The 18,456-nt window shown below is 38.1% G+C and overlaps 1 protein-coding gene across 1 annotated transcript in view; it reads right to left on the bottom strand.

Annotated features, from left to right (window-relative positions):
* Positions 1-1,019: 1,019 nt before the first annotated feature.
* LOC126370291 (uncharacterized) overlaps positions 1,020-18,456 on the bottom strand; it is a 34,678-nt gene continuing 17,241 nt past the window's right edge. Inside the window, exon 3 of the mRNA XM_050015139.1 lies at positions 1,020-3,253. Coding sequence (XP_049871096.1) covers positions 3,095-3,253 — 159 coding nt within the window. The 3' untranslated portion in view covers positions 1,020-3,094. The remainder of the gene's footprint in view (positions 3,254-18,456) is intronic.

The raw sequence follows: 18,456 nt of genomic DNA, 5'->3' as shown, positions 1-18,456 counted from the left end.
GGCATAGCTTTTTGTTTCCATAAGCGTACGAAGGAGATATTGCTATGTAAAGTTTGTCAGGCTCCGCAGTAATCTGACGCAAGTGTGATGGCGCCCAGAGTAGTCTATTACAAAGCCATACTAGGACTCCTAAAAACCAACTAGATTCTAAATTAACTAGTTACCTATATTTACATAGGATTTACATAATATTGTTAGGATGTTTAGATGAGAGCCTTCAGCGCTCCCCATTTGTCCGGCCAAGTAGTTAAGGCCATCTGCGACAAATCTACAATAGGTCATGTCAAAAAAAAAATGTTAGGACGCAATAGTTCGCTCAAAAAATACCCACACAGGTTCTCTTAAATGAGTAACTTTGTTTTTATATATTTTTTTTAAATCGTGACTTATTGTAGTTTTGCCGCAAATGTCTTTAACTACTTGGCCGGAAAAAAGTGCTTAACATTTTTTTATAAAATACAGCTGTTCTAGTACTAGTCCATAAACAAGTCTGATAGGATTTCTAAGATTACGATTATGAGTTTCTTCCAATGTTTTAAAAAAATATATAATATACTCACTCTATAGGTACTCTAGAGGGATTGCGTCCTCCAACATGACGGACTAATGTTATGGGCGATAGGCTGATCCCTTATCACCATAAGGTTCATCATATCCATCTTAGGATTTCGTATCAACAGTGGCTGCAAGTAGTCTTTGATTACTTGTGGCTCTGCCCACCCCATTTGGGATTACGGGCGTGAGTTTATGTATGTATGTATGTATGTATAGGTACTCATATACATGGTGTACGGTACCGAGAATTAATATGTATAAACTTTGGTACCATGTCACATTAACTTTTTTGACAAATTGAACTGTAAGTCTCACTAATTGTCAGATATGTTAGTGTGACAGAGTCCTAAAGTACATTAGTGTACATTATTGCCCATGACTGTACACTGCTTACCCCTTGCGGGATACAGACGTGATGTTATGTTATTATCTTTGAAAGGAAAGGCGGAAAATAATACAATAAGTAATCTGTTTACGATTACGAAATAGTTTAATTAGAACATTATAATAATACAACTTATTTCTTAGCAATTGACATTGGCGTTTACATTGCTAACTTAGAACCTTTTGACGCACAATGACCAATACGCACAATGACCAACAGGTAATACGAATATTGACACACAAGCATAACGACCAACACGTATAATGACGCCTAAGCAAAACGACCAATATGCATAATGACCAATACCAATTAAACTCGCATAATGACCAACTCGCAATTCGACACACTCGCATATTGACCTATTAGCATTTTGACTAACGCGCAACAAGTTTACATTTTTTAAGCTTGTCTGTAAAAAAAGTTTTCAATCAACAAGGTTTTGATACAATTTAGGTACTGGCCAATAGCCATAGGTATTGCTAGAAAAAAAAAGTATTATGATGACATAAGTATCATTTCATTACATGACGCATAAAAGGAAATAAAATAGCATTTGTCATTAATATTTTCCCTATTAAAGAACGTCTACAACAACTAGCATTAAAAAAACTATTCATGTGGTTTACATCGCTGTCCTAGAGATGACAAAAACAAACTTTATATAAGTCGTTCAGCTGAAGTATACAATAACAAGTCGAAATTATAGACCACAGATCATAGAAACAACGGTAATATGCCCTTGGCACTGCATAGAGTAGTTTCCAACTAGTCAAATCAGTTACTTTTTACTAAACATCAAAACACGAATGGAATTTGTATGAAAAAGCAATCTGTGACGTTTAAGAAAAACGTGACAAAATGTCTCATTTATTATTAGATTTACAATCATGGTTCTCAAGTTAAAAATTGTTCAAAGCTATAGAAAGTGTGTTCGAGTAGCCAACATTTAAGTCTACTTTTGAAACATTTCAGTGATGGCGTATCAACGACTGTAAGCTATCTGTTATACACGGTTGGCCGAAAATTATTTTATTTATTAAAAGGTTGACGTATAATAACATAGAGTAAGAAGATTCATAGTATAACCCTCGAGGATGCAATATAAACATTCGTTATATACTGGTTTACTCTACATTGGAAATCTAAGAATAAATTACTCTACAAAGTAAGTACAATCTATTCTCTATCATAGCAGACTTTACAAGCTAAAATTATGAACGTAGATAAAAATTACTTGACTATTAAAATCGACTGGTGCTTAGAGTTTAAGTTATGAGATAATTATAATGAAATGATGACATGATTACAAAATGGTATCAAAAATATTGAAATATTGTTTTACTCTACATTTATTGAGGTAATTACAAGTGAAGATACTAACAATAACAATTTATGGCAAGAATGAAAAAAGCAAGTACTTATAAGGAACAGTAATTGAAAGCGCTTCTATAGGTACAGTCATGAGCAATATAATGTACCCACTTAAGGACTCTGTCGCACTAACATATTTGACATTTAGTGGCGGGACTTACTGTTCTATTTGTCAAAAAAGTTAATGTGACATGGTACCAAAGTGTATACATAATAATGCTCGTGAACGTACCTCCGTAACCTCGGTGGTACATTATTTGCTTCTTTTTCTTAAAAGTTGGCCATAAGTAAAAAATAGGTAAGTAACCTAATACACAAAACAAATTTGTTTTCTTTTAAGAACGTCTGGGGCCCTGTGAAGAGGTTTTTCTTGCTTTTCCCTGGTTGTAAGAAGCTTGAGAGATGAGGTCATTCGCCTGAAGCTTTTTACAACCTGTACAGCCAGGGAAATTTATTCAGTTCATTTTATTCAGTAGTTAACATAGGTAAGTTAGACATAGGGTCATGAATGGGTAAATTGAGTCTTGAAAAGGCTTGAATTGCTTTTTTTTTAGTTTTGCTTGAGTCTAGGGCTCTGTGCCTAGGCTTTTCTTATATTTCTCCGGCTATAAGTACAGGTTGTGAGAAGCTGCAGTAGTTTTGAGCGGATGAGACGTTCGACAAAAATTATATTTAAATATAAAAATTGACGATTCAAAGTTTAACTACGTTACTTAACGAATAAAGATTTTTTTGAGGTTTGAGTTTAAGTCTTTTAGATTAGACTCTTGGTTGGAAAGTGTTCTATGAAAAGATGCGCTGCACAGAGGATCGGAACCCTCGCTGCGGGTCGGCGTGGTAGTGCACAGTGCGTCGTCTGCCGTCGGGTTGTACCACTGTGTAGGACCCTGCCACTGCGCCGGATTCGTCGCGAAGTTCCGTCCGGTCGGGGGACTCGTTGGTCTGGAACGGGAGATAGATGTGAAGTTAGTTACAGAACATAAACAACCTGAGTATTTATAAGAGTCCTATCTCATTACAATGCTGGCGCTATCACGGTTGCGCCATTAACAAAATCCATGAAGTTATATAAAAGGTAGCATTCTTGGTTTGCGACAACAATTTGTTGCAACCGAATCCCGAAAATTTTCCCGCATTAGTGAGATAGGGACCTTAGAGTACGTGGATACTATGGAGAGTGTATAAAGGACCGGATGAGAGCCTTCAGCGCTCCCCATTTGTCCGGCCAAGTAGTTAATGCCATCTGCGGCAAATCTACAATAAGTTACATCATAAAAGAAAACTGGATACCTAGTGGATAGAAGCGAAGAATATTTGCCGCAAATGGCACTAACTACTAATTAGTGGCCGGACAAATCGGGGGCGCTGAGGGCTCTCACCCGGTAATATAGACGTACAGAAACCAAGCTGGAGAATGAGAGAGGGTATTTTTCTGGCAATCCCACGAGTCTCCGCACCACTCCAATTTATTGGAAAATGTTTGGCAAAAGTGTTCCCTTATCACATGGAGGGCATTGGTATTCCACGACGCTGCTCCATAGCGGTTTGGTGGAGAGACCAAGCCCGAGTAAAATTAGAAAAAGACTTCTAGTTTCGTGGTTTTCTACTATCATCTGGGTTGTGAGGTGGATTACGAACCTCATCAACCCTGGTGTCCCTGGTAGCCGGGACCAACGGCTTAACGCGCCTTCCGAAGCACAATTTTGGACAATCAGGTGATCAGCCTGTAATGTCCTAACCGGCATTTGAACCCGGGACCTCCGGATCGTGAGCGCTTATACCACTGGACCAAGGAGGCGGTTGTTTCGTAGTTTCGTTGTGTCTAGCTATAATTTATTGTTGTACCACAAACGTGAGGAAGTTGGATTCATTACTTAGTAAATAAATCTGCATTTGAATTAAAATTATGTTAGGATTTAGAAGAAAACACATTGGATAGGATTTCCACAGATATGTTATGATAATAAAACACAAAGTGCCTATGTAAATAGATGGTTAACCTATGTAAATAAATAGGTATTTTGAAGATACCTGAAGGCCAAAAATAAAAATTAGTGGATACAAATTAAAAATTGCAGTTAAATACTACATAGCCATTTTCAAGACGACTACAAACCTATTTATAAATATAATCATCAGAAAAGGCGAGAGAAATAAAAACGGAAAGTTGAAATTAGTATGTGTATCAAGGTCGGTTGCGCAGGAGTGGGCCGGCAATGTGCTTCTGCAGATCGTATCGGCCATCGTGGGAAGGAAATACTATACTATGATCTGTTATCTTGCGTAAATAGTTTAATTGTGTTACAAAGTCTACATGGGGGAGGGGGGATAGTGTACCTTTGACATTTCTGTCAATATTTGATAAGTATCTTGGGGTATCTTGTTTCAGAACTATTCCTACTTGTTGTGAGATGAATTACCAACCTCATTAACCCTGGTGTCAGCCGCCAAAGGCCCCTTACGTGACTCAAGTAACGACTACGTACTTACATCAGTAAATAGTAACCGGGACCAACGGCTTAACGTGCCTTCCGAAGCACGGATCATCTTATTTCTGGACAATCAGGTGATCAGCCTGCAATGTCCTAATCAAACTAGGGATAGCAAAGAAATTTGTCACAAACGGGATTCGAACCCGGGACCTCCGGAACGTGAGCAGGAGGCTCAACCACTGGACCACGGAGGACGTTGTTTAAATACTAGGATCTATATTTTTAGATTTAGGTTGATAGCTAATAGTTATAAATTAATGATGGTGATATCCTCCCAGACGTATCCGTCGACGGGGAAATCCTTAGCTGGTGTTAGCCTGGGTTCTTGTATGGGCGCGAGAATGACTAGCAAAACCAAACTTGATTTTGAAATCCCTGTTCCAATAAGCACAAAAGAGAGTCCCAATTGGGCGGGAGAAAGAAAAGGAAGGTTGGGATTAAACAACATCTAGAGAGAGAGAGAAAAAAACGTTTATTTCGAAAAGCACACACGAAAAGAAATCTGTGACAAGGAAAGACAATGCAAAGTAAGAAGGTAAGTTAACATAAGAGTCACATATAGTATAGGAACATTTAAACCCATAGGTAGGTACTAGAAAAAATACCTTGTTTATGCTTTAATTAATATAGTTTGAATATTGCCCGCTGGTTTCCACTTCTGAAAACAAAAATGGCGACCTTGTCAATGGCTTAATTATTAAAAAAAATAAAATAATTACTTATTTTTTAATTCAGTTGCACTGGCAGTAGAGAGTGTTCGTAGACAAAGGAAAAGAAATTTAATGAGTTCAACTGCTTTTTGGTTATACCGGGCTTATATGTTTACTGAGGAATTTAACGGCCTCCGTGGTCGAGCGTTTGGCTCACGATCCCAAGTACTAAACAAGTGATCTCTACCAGGATTCAACCCAGTGCCCTCTGGATCGTGACACCAGCGCTCAATGATTGAACCATGGAGGCCGATGGGCGTGAGTTGTGAGTTGTGACTGTCTCGCTGTCTGTCAATGGCGAATTTAAAACAAGAAATACTTAATCAAAGTATTCTATTCACAAAAGCACGAATTATAAACACGGCATCATGCCTGTATCTCCAAAGGGGTAGGCAGAGGTGTATAGTTTAGACCTACTCCTCGCCAGCCATGTAATAGGGCACCCCCTATTTGGTTTGGTGTGTGTTAAGGCAATAGGCTGGTGAGCCTATTGCCAAACCAAACCAAACACACCAAACACTCTTATTTTTTATTTTTACACTTCATCATCCCCCTAGCATTATCCCGTTTTTCACAGGGTCCGCTTACCTAACCTGAAGATTAGACAGGTCCGGCTTTTTACAGAAGCGACTGCCTGTCTGATCTTCCAACCCGCGAAGGGAAAACCAGCCCCAATACAGGTTAGGTCACATACCTCCGAAAATGCATTTCTCGATGATACGGGTTTCCTCACGATGTTTTCCTTCACGGCTGAGCACGTGATAATCATTTATGATCCGAACAAGAATTCAAAACAAATTCGACAATCATTGGTTTAGGCCTGTGCTGGGTTCGAACCTGCGGCCTTAAAGTGAGAGGGAAGCGTTCTACCAACTGAGCTACCACGGCTTCATTCTTTTCACACTTACAAACAATAAATTACAATCTTAACGTTTTCTTAATCTAAAATTCCATGTAATTGTTGTCACGATATCGATCTAGTAAAATAATTACTTAGTCATTAATAGTCGTTAAATTTCCTACTTGACTGTTGACGCCCTTGAAAGACTTTCGGCCTGCGAATTTTTTTGCGATATTAAGTCCGACACAGAGCCGGACTTAGGGTATCAGTTGGGCCCATGGCAAGCTCCTATTTTTTTATAGGCTACACACATGGAATTCAGATTAATAAAATCTACCTATATGATTCCAATAATGATAAAACTGTGAGCCGAGGTTCGCGCCCAACTGGGCACCATCAGGCCTGTTGTCTTAAACGTTGTACCGGGTGAGAACCCTCAGCGCTCCCCATTTGTCCGGCCAAGTAGTTAATACCATTTGCAGCAAATTACAATAATTCACGTCATTAAAAAAGGTAGGAAATAGGCGTGAGTTTATGTATACAGTCGTTTGAGTATTGGCAATCGCCTGTTTACTTAGTTAAATGGACGATGGTGCTAATTCCTGTAAATATCATCTAATTTTATTTTAAGTTATATCTGTCATTTTCTTATCCGCTGAAAAGGAAAGGGACGGGTAATCGACAAGTATAAAATTTATGGAACACACGTCAATTTTAAGCACAAATCTAAAACAACCGTCTAAAAATTTTACATTGGCCAATAACCCGACAGAATTAAGTTGACAGCACACGTCAAACGGTCTGCATACCAGCGAGATACCTTTTTGATCCGCCCGGGTTATTCATTCATTTACTCATTCTTCCTAAAATTAAGAGCTGTTAATCATCCGTCCCTTTCCTTTTTGGCGGATAAGAAAGTGACAGGTATAACTTGAAGTAAAATTAGGAGGTGTCTACAGGAATCGGGGCCGATGTTGTACCAAAAGTTAGTAATGAAATGATTGGCCGACTATACCATATAGTACCTAAATCCCACCAAGTAGTAAGGTGAAAAACACGTCAAAAAGCGAATAAGTACTATAACGATATTAATTTCATAGACCCTTGAGAATTTCATAACAATTTCGCAAAAGGCCCAACGTAACCCTAGAACCGGCCGTTATAATTGCCTTAAGGCGCAATTTTGTAACAAACACACGAAGGTTTAGGAGGTGTGTCAACACGCGGACGCAAGTTCAGACGCAAGGTCGTCGGTAGCTGGTTGCTGATGGTTGCCGGTTGGTTGTTACACGGTGGTTACTAGGTTGATGGTTGTTGTGTTCCGAGCTTTTGCGTGCCGTGAGAGAGCTCACGTTGTCGTTGTTTTGAGTACGATACTCGAGTTTAATTTCTTTGTACTTTATTATTAAATACTTAATCTGTTATTATCATGTGAAGCTTACTTTATGTAAAAAAGCTTATTATAAGATTAATGACTACCTAAATGATAAAAATGTCTGGTATTGAATGTGTTCCTCTAGTTATTAAATAACTTGTAATGTATATCCTCATTGGTTTTTAAAAGATGTGTTGCTGTTGCAGTTTCTTGTCATTTCTTCTCCTCAGCCATAACACCTTGCGAAATGACGTAAATTCAAAAATGTTACATTGACCTTCAACAAGTTTATCCATGATAATTACGTTGAATAAATGATTCTGATTTCTGATTTTATGTAAATAACATAATGACACTTTAAAAGCCATTTTTTACATAACATAATTAATCTCGCCCACGTAAAACTTCTGCAGCTTCTCATAACCTGTATAGCCTGTATTATGTAGGTACTTCTTTGCCAGATTGGTAGTAAATAGATGGACAGACGGACGGACAACAAAGTGATTCTATAAGAATTTCGTTTATCCTTTTGAGTTTTGGAACCCTTATAAAAGGATCCACACCTAATTATAGATAAATTATACCGGATATGTTGTAAAACTCAACTAAGGAGCTACTTTAACTCTAACACGAGGGACTATTCGAGACGGCTTGGTGCATTGTCACTATAACATGGTTCATCATAATATGACCTCAGAAGAATAAACCTACACTTCTCATTAAAAAAATAAAAAATAAAATTGAATCACCTCGCAAGCTTATGCCATAACATAAACTCACGACTATATTATCCCAATAGGATAGTCAGAGGTACATCCATCACAAGATGAACTAAGTACCCACGCCTCACCGATGTTTCTGTTAGACCAGCGTGATAGGCGGTGAACCGTATCGCCGTCTATAATGGTGAAAACTGTGTTAGTGAAAACTGCACTTAAGCTTATGTTTCGCAAAGACTACGAGTATTTGGAATAAAAAATAAATGTAATTTTGCAGCCGGTTTCCTAAGGTTTCTAATTATTATTGCTAATGTTCCGTTTTCTTTGATGAGAAGTATATAATTAAAGTTGATAGATGTCGCTTTAAGATGTCTTGTAGTAATATGCTGATCAGGGGGTGCTGATCAGCATATACAGCTCCGAGACACGTTTTTTCAGCCAAGTAGTGAATGCCATCCGAGACAAATATACAATCTCTCTCTCTATTTAAGAGCTGCGCTCTTGTCGGTGGAGCAACCGCCATTTCTCTCTATGGAGTAAATATTACAATAAGTCAAGTAAAATAGCTACAAATTTTTCACTGTTAACTTAACCAAAAACGCACACGTTATACGTCACTCGAGTATACTCTGGTCAGATTGCGTAACAATGACCACACCTCTTGCATACTTCCTACTGCGGCCGTGACTGGCACATTCCACTGAGGAATTCTCACTACACGATATACATTGACTCCTTTACCTCAAGGTGATGATCTACAATGCCGAGAAGATCGGCAATGGAACGCAAAACAGGTTTAATGTCGCTGCCCAAGTGACATTGAATTTCACATTGAGTGAACGAGTTTCAAAATGTGAACTCGTTGCGTGAAGTCGATCGTTTTATTTACTTTCTCGACATTGTGTCGTATTCAGGTTGCTTTTGCTTTCTTGAATGTTTTAAGTACCTATTCGTAAATCCGTGATAGCCGAGTTAAACCACTGAATTCGAAATTAAAACACATAATGACGGGTTCTTACCGCGTTTAAAGCAGGGATATGAGACTCCCTGACCTAACTTATTTACTATTTATATTATACTATTTATATTTCGACACTGTTGCAAGTGCCATGACATCTCCCGTTATTATGTGTTTTAATTAATAAAATGACCGCGTAAACTTAAAACGCTGAATTCGACTTCTTTTTATGAATTTGAATTTGGATCATAGATAATTAATATCACGTGGTTTCCAGAATTTCCGCCCGGTCGACGGCAATAGGCTCGTTCCCTATTACATGAGACTGACGAGGAGTGGGTGTATTCTATTATTTATTCTGTGGTGTATGATGTATTCTATACGCCTCAAATACTCCTACGGGAAAACAGGTGTGATGCTGTGTTATGTAATAATAGAAGGTAATGAGCCCCGTCGGCGTGGTCGACGATTTCCCTCAATCAGCGCTTATCGCTATCGATCCTGTAGGGTCGATTAATTCTTTCAAATATTTTTCCTCTCAGACGATGCCCTGAGCCCAACTGGACACTCTCTGGCCTGTTGTCTTAAACGTTCTACCGGGTGAGAGCCTTCAGCGCTCTCCATTTGTCCGGCCAAGTAGTTAATGCCATCTAAGGCAAATGTACAATAAGTCACGTCAAAAAACAAGAAGGTAATTATGTTTTACCTATACAACAACATATAATATTATCTATTACGATATAATATGTTTAAACCAAGTTTAAGTTTTTACTACCGTTTTTTTATAAAACAAAAACTCCGGAACAAATCATGTAGATTAATTTTAATTTTTAAATTGCTAAATACTGCGTAATCGTTTTTATAAGTCAATTTTATTTATGGTAAGTTTTTAATTATGAATAATTAAACACCTCTCTTAATTTTAACCCAGTTTCAATTGCAATAAGTTTACATTAAGGCTACAAGTCGGAACAAAGTGAAGTTTTGACTGAAAGGAAAGAGAGATATAGAAAGCGTTAAGCCGTCCTCTATAACAGTGACTCCCATAAACTGGCTTTCGCAAAAAACACACCCCCACATAACTATAAAGTAATTATTGATAAAACAGTTAAAAAAAAATGGGTAAGCACAGTATAACATATAATATAATATACACCATTTCCTCGCCAGCTATGTTAAAACCCCAAGTTATAGAGGTAAGCTTATTCATTCATCTCCCTAGCGTCATCCCGTTTTTACAGGGTCCGCTTACCTAACCTGAAGATTTGACAGGTCCGGTTTTTTACAGAAGCGACTGCCTGTTTGACCTTCCAACTGGCGAAGGGTACACCAGCTCAATACAGGTTAGGTTAGTTATATACCTCCGAAATATTTTTTTTTTTATTTTGACGTGACTTGTTGTAGATTTGCCGCAGATGGCGTTAACTACTTGGCCGGACAAAAGGGGAGCGCTGAAGGCTCTCACGCGGTACAACGTTTAAGACAACAGGCCTGAGGGTGCCCAGTTGGGCGCGAACCTCGCCTCAGGGCGTCGTCTGAGAGAAAGAATATTGAAAGGATTAATCGACCCTAGTGGGTCGATCGATAAGCGCTGAATGAGGGAAATCGTCAACCACGCCGGCGGGGTCGGTATCGGGGTTCTGACCTCCGAAATACATTTATCGGGAATGTGGGTTTCGTTACGATGTTTTCCTTCACCGCTGAGCACGTGATAATCATTTATGATCCAAACATGAATTCGAAAATTCGAAAATCATTGGTTTAGGCCTATGCTGGGATTCGAAGCAATTATTGATACTATACAACCGTTCCCACCCGTTTCTCGCCAGCCATGTTAAGCCCCATGTTATAGAGGCGACCATATTACCATGACATAACCAAACAAACATTATAAGACGTGATAATAAAGAACATAATTCCTGCGCGTGCGTTCTGTTCGCATGCTTGATACAATTACAAAGTAACGTAACGTTAGATACATTTAACTACAATCTTACATTAACATTTGTTAACACTACACCTACCTATATATTTACAGACAGTAAAGTTAAAACTCAAAGCTAGCTAACATGATAAAATTGCTCACTTAAGTACTATTAAGTATAGTTTATAAAGATAACATAATTTGTAAATGGATATTAATCTATAGTTTGGTTTGTAAGATAAAGGTACGCACTTAATAGTTGATTAGAGTGTTTTAAAACTGTAACTTAATAATTGGCCTTGTTGGCCAATACAATTAATTGATTATGTTCATTAATTATGGTAACAACCTTAATTACTATGTAGGTACTTATGTGTAAATATGGCAGTGTTACAAGTGCATGGTTATGAAGAAACGGTAAAAAAGTAAAATACCTATTCAGGTGATGAGGTATTATCCATTTGACATGTAATATAACTATTACGAAATAAATGAATATGAATATAAATATATCCGGTTGATTGAGGGGAGGCCTGTGTCCAGCAGTGGGACGTATATAGGATGGGGGACCTATTCAGTTGTCTCGAACTTTAAAAAAAAATATAGGACCATACTCATCGTTATCCGTTTCTCATGTGGTCCTATCTAACCTGAAGATTTGACAGGTACAGTTTTTAAAGACCTTTCAACCCGCGAAGGGAAAACCAGCCCAATACAGGTTAGGTCACATACTTCTTTTTAATTTCACGGGAATGTGGGTTTCCTCACGATGTTTTCCGCTGAGCATGTAATCATCTTTTATGATCCATAAATTGATTCGAAAAGAAATTCGAAAATCTTTGGTTTAGTCCCGTGGTGAGATTCAAACCTGCAACCTCATAATTAGAGTTACGCGTTCTTCTAACTGAGGCTACCACGGGTCATTCATTACAAATCAAATCGATTTGTAACAAGTGCCTAATATTTGGAGAACTCTTGAAGTGCCATTCTTCAAAACATTCTCGAATTGGAGTAAATTGGTAATTTTCAAAGAAAAAAGAAAATAACTGGTCATTTTAAAAGAAAAAGAAAATAACGTGACAAATTTACAACTTTAAATAAAAAACCGTTCGTATTCGACATTCAAAAACCGCTGTTATGTCTACCTTATCTCACAGTGACGTCATAAGATTTCATTCTTGATCTTTGTCGATTATCTTTCATTACATTGTCTTGCGCACCAGTTTTTGACAGCTATTATGACCGAGGTAGGTCACTGCGCAGGTCGAGGCCGGTTTGTGAATTATCTCTATCTTTTAGCTTTGTTATGAGATCTGTCTGTCTATACAAATGCGCAGTTTGCACAGACAGACAGAATCTCTAGACTCTCCATTTGTTCAACCAAGAATGCCAAATTAACAATAAGTCACATAAAAAAATTATGTCTTTCTGTATTATACCTATTTTTTTGAGGATAAATGTGTAATTCTGTTTGATAGTCCCGACAGTCCCGTGGTAGTCCTGTACGGAGTACCTACTCGTGAATTATAACGTAGTGTCATAGGTCTTCAATCTTTAAAACTAAATTAAAGCTGTTTTTATTGAAGTCATTTGATGAACTTATTGAATAGTTGGTAGATTTGTAGCATTTAAGAATTAAGTTTAAAACATACTGTAATAGATATTAAGTAAATAAATAATGAGTGCATGATTTCGCCAACAAACTGTCTTTCAGCGAATGTTTTTAAAATTGTAAACGGTCTTATATTGTTATTAAATAAAAAAAAAGGTTCGATTCCCGGCTGAACTACTGAATTCAACTTTATAAGTTTGAATTCATGTTTGAATCGTAGATAATTATTGATATCATGATGTTTCCAGGATTTGTGCCCGGTTTGAATCATCTGATAAAGATGTGAAGGCCTGAGATGAATGGTAATAGCCTGGCAACTATTACCTAGCGAGGAGTGGGTGTATGTATTGTATACTTTGCGCATCTGCCTACCACTTTGTGGATACAGGCGTGTTACTATGTAATGTAATAAGAATAAGTATAAAACATATTACATCGTCTATTCCGATATAAGTATTCTTCTTCTTCTGTCGTGTAGGTTGTGAGGTGGATTACCAACCCCATCAACCCAACAGTATAATTATTTACAACTCGCTTAAGAATATCTTAAGCTTCTAACTTGAGGGTAAAAACCCTCGGGAACACAGTCAGGCGTGATGTTATACATACATAAATCCACGCCTAATTTCCAAACGGGGTAAGCAGACTTTCGAATTCCATTTGCTTCCATACTGACACACTTCTCTTGCTTCCTCCACATTCATTTATTTTCTTCTACTATCGTGTGGGTTGTGAGGTGGATTACCAACCTCATCAACCCTAGTGTCAGGGTTATTATTGAGCCGCCAACGGTCCCTGACATGGCTCATGTAACGGTTACTCGCTTACATCAGTAAGTAGTAACCGAGACCAACGGCTTAATGTGCCTTCCGGAGCACGGGACATCTTACTTTCGGACAATCAAGTGATCATCCTGTAATGTCCTAACCAAACTAGGGATCACGTGATTTTTGTGATATGTCCCCACCGGGATTCGAACCCGGGACCTCCGGATCGTGAGCCCAACGCAAAACCACTGGGCCACAGAGGCATTCATTCATTGTGATGTTATGTTACGTTATTACTCAATTGTATTAAAATATTTTATGTTTATTTTATTTTTTTAAAGAACATCTAGGGCCCTGTGCCGAGGTTTTTCTTGCATCTTCTTTTCCCCGACTAGACAGGTTGTGAGAGGCTGCAGTAGTTTTAGGCGGATGAGACGTTCATTATGTAAAAATTGACGATTTTAAGTATAACTATGTTACCTACTGAATAAAGATATTTTTGAATTTGAATTTATAAAATGTATAACCTACACGGCCGTCGCCGCGGGCAAATGCTTGTTGCTTCACAATTCTATTCGCTCTTGGATTATCACAACATATGATAGTCTTTAGTCTAATTGTTTACACTCACAATTACAAGTCATAACACCGATTGTAACTCTTTATGTTACAGTTATTGTTTTATTGTTCTCTTCAAGTATTATTATCGATAATGTAACTTCTAAATGTATTTATTTATCACTTATTTAGTTCTAGCTTTTGTCCAAGGCTTCGCTCGCGTTGAATTCGGGAGTCCCCTTGTCTAATGTATCTACCAATTTTTAGCTTTCTCCCTTGAAAATTGTGGAATTCTCCATATATACTTCCACCTCCCATTTAGGGAAGTGGAGGGTTAGAAAGAGACAAAAAAGTAGCCTATGTCTCCCTTTTCTTTTTGATGGGACTTATTGTAGATTTGCCGCAGATGGCATTAACTACTTGGCCGGACCTATGTCTCCGTTCTGCCGTGAAAGACAGCCAAACAAACAGACAGACGCACACATACACTTTCCCATGTATAATATTAGTATGGATGAGAAGACAGCGTGAAAAATGAGTAACTATATTTACCACGACATAACATAACATAAGCTCATAAGCTGACGGACAGGTCTGCTTTTCTATAGGAGTGACAGCTATCCCTTCTTCCAACCTGAAGAGGAAACCAGTCCTATTATAAGGTCAGGCCAAGTATAACGACGGCGATACGGCTCACCACCTATCACGTTGGTCTAACAGAAAGCTCGGTGTGGGTACTTACTTCTTACGATGGATGTACCTCTGACTACCCCAATTGGGCTACAGTCGTGAGCTTATGAGTTCATGTCAATAGTAGACTGTCGTAATCACAACCAAATTCAAGCCGATTTACTTTTACTTCATTACGTTATCAATAACAAACCCACTCGCGTCCGAAATGAGATTGGTTCACAATGACACGTTTCTTAGGCAAAAGCCACACTTGAAGAGAGCTTTACTTAGTGGCAAGAGCCTAGCGACTACCTCAGTAACTGGTTCAATAGGATTAGGAGGGTGTATTTATATATATATTATGTACCTAAGTGTGTATCCATTTTTTAGTTCGATTTGTTTGCGCGCACGTACTACTCGCGACAGGTACTAGCAGAATAACAGCGCTGCGACTCGTTCCACGTTACCGCAGCAAATGCTGAGCTAGGGCCTATTTTGGGACGGCGGTACTTAACCAGATTACTCTTTCTGACTTCTAAGTGGTTTGTTATTGTTATGTTTCAAACTGTATGTTTGTAACCTACTTGTACTGTTGTCCCAAATAAACGTATTATCTATCTATCTATCTATTTATACATTTGTTCAATAGAAGAAAATCAGTATTTGGAAAAAATCGCTTTAGAGATCGTTTTCCGGCCAAGTGGTAGGTCAAAAAAATATATACACTATAAGGCCGCCATTTTCCATGCACCTAGTTTAAGAGATACTTAGTTCTTATTTAATTTTAGTCAGAAATCAGAGTCATTTATTCAACGTAATTATCATGGATAAACTTGTTGAAGGTATATTTAACATTTTTGAATCTAAGTACGTCATTTCACAAGGTGTTATTGCTGAGGAGAAGAAATGACAAGAAACTACAACAGCAACACGTCTTTTAAATCAATGTAGGTATACATTACAAGTTAATTTATAACTAGAGGAACATATTTCATACCAGACATATTTATCATTTAGGTATTCCATAATCTTATAAAAACCTTTTTTACATACCTAAAAGTAAGCTGACAAATAAAATATTGTCAGATATTTTATTGTACAAAAGTATAAATAACCCAAAAGAAATAAATATATTAAGTAATTTATTTCGAATTTTGAATAGCAATAAAATGCTCTTTGTAGTGTGGTCTTAGCTTTACATTATTATAATGATATAAAGCGAGAGGTAGCCACTTTCTATGCGCAAGAGCATAGCACACACTTTCCCTCGTAAAGATCACGTTGGTCAGTCATTGAATGGAAATTAAAATGATTTATTTATTAAAATAATTAATAATACCTATATTTTTTTATTTAAATAGATATATCTATTGGGTGCCTAATAATAGTTAGACACGAGTTGTGTGTGAGGAACGCAGGAATTCTCCCTTCGGCCGCCATCGCAACCACGTTTCGCAACCAGTTGCAAAGGAAGAATTTTACTCCTTTGTTGGCAACTAGTTGTGAATGAAGAATGTTTTGTCTTAATACGCAACCAGTTGCGAATATGTAATACATTCTCCATCATGGTCTTTGCTTACCCCAATGGGAAATAAGCGGGATCTTTCGTATGTATGTATAACAAAGGCAATGTAGGCTAAGGTTTAGTAATACACCCACTTTTTGCAAGTGTGCCTGCCTGTTTAAATCCCATGTAATAAGGATTAGTGGCAAGCCTAGAAACCGCGTCTTATCTATGATCCAAACATGAATTTCCACATCATAAAGTCGAATTCATTGGATTAGAGCCTGGCTGCGATGTTTTTTGTATGTAATTCCAGAACTCAATAAAATTGGAATGTACTTAGTAAGACTTTATAAATCTAGCATCATCATCTCTAATTTAAGAGCCACGCTCTTATCGGTGTAGTATTCTCCATGCTACTTTTTTAGGGAAAAAGAGGGCAGTCGTTTCCCTCTAGCCTTCCGCCCCGCAGTACTCTGTCTGACGCGAGTGGGATGGCGTCCAGAGTAGTCTATTTCAAAGCCATACTAGGACTCCTGTCCTCCACTCCTGAATAGTACTGACAGTTACTGCTGCCCACCGTCAGGCTCCAGGTTACAGTCCCTGTGACTCACTTCTTCCGTCCTACATTGCCGTACCGATGGCTCGTATCTCCGCCTCTGTGACTATGGAGATCTTCACCCGTATCACTGGGCAAGGGCTTTTGTTATACCCCGTAGGTCTGGGTCCCTATGCAAACTCAGCCACAATCTGACTTCGGCCTACTGAAGTTAGAGCCCACCTCAAGGACGCGCCGAACAGGAATTGCCCCAGTGGAAGGCAGAGAAGGCAGGTCTTGTTTGAAACCAAAACCAAAGTCATAAATCTAGCAATGGACATTAATTCAATTCAGTAATTATTTCATAACAATTGCACATTGTGAGCGGGCTTTACCTAATAATGAATGCGATTTGTAATGAAGGATGTAAGCGATTAACACGAATTAAAGATTATGACAAAATATGCTTACGACGCGTAAATCCGGCAAATATTTGTCATAATTCGGCCAAGAATGTTTTTAGGTGACCTACGTCATTTGCTAATTCAATTTTTTACATAACTTAAGCTCACGACAATTTTTTCTTGCCTTTTGCTGTAGAAGTCACTGTGGTCCTGTGGTATATCGGTTCGCTTCTCAATCGGTACCGGATTTGCACCAATGAGTTATTAATTTATCTTCATTGCAGTTTTCACAAACACAGCTATCTCGATCATTATAGACATCGATACATCGATCTTAAAAACAAGTGCAGTGAAGTACACGCATCAGCTCTGAGCTGCTAGTGTACATAAACAAATATAATAATAATAAAACGTTGGGCCCATGGGGTCCAGAATCACGTCAGTTTTTAAAGACGATTTTAGCTCGCCTCATCGAGGCAACTTCCGACCCCTAGAGCAGGCAGTTATTTTGACCAAAGAGTCAGTTTGGCGGTGCAGAGAGGCAACGTGGCCAGTATTCTGGGGTCTTAGACCAACGTGCCCTCTATAATGGTCGAGCCAACTGAGTTATTGAAAACTGTAATTGAGATAAATTAATAACTCAATTGTACAAGTCGCTGCTCCCCGTTTTAAAACAAACACCGCGCACCGGGTTGTTTCAAACCACAAGACCATAGTGAACTTACTAACGTACTCTTTAGATAATTAAGCATAATTGTACAGAAAACGTTTCACTTAGGTACCAGGGCAGCATAAAAATACAGAGGCTATGTATCGCTGTATCGCTTTCTATAATGATCGAGATAGCTGTGTTTGTGAAAACTGCACATAAGATAAATTAATAATGACTTATTATTTATTCGTAGTTAATAACTCACTGGTGCAAGTCCGGTATCGATTGAGAAGCAATCCGGTGTACCACATGACCATCGTGACTTACTAACTTACTCTTTAGATAATTAACTACAATTGTAGAGAAAACGTTTCACCTAGGTACCAGGGCAGCATAAAAATACAGAGGTCATGTATCGT

This window comes from Pectinophora gossypiella, chromosome 10 (genome assembly GCF_024362695.1).
Source record: "Pectinophora gossypiella chromosome 10, ilPecGoss1.1, whole genome shotgun sequence".
In the NCBI taxonomy this organism is placed as follows: domain Eukaryota; kingdom Metazoa; phylum Arthropoda; class Insecta; order Lepidoptera; family Gelechiidae; genus Pectinophora; species Pectinophora gossypiella.
This window is presented reverse-complemented; position numbering and strand designations above follow the sequence as displayed.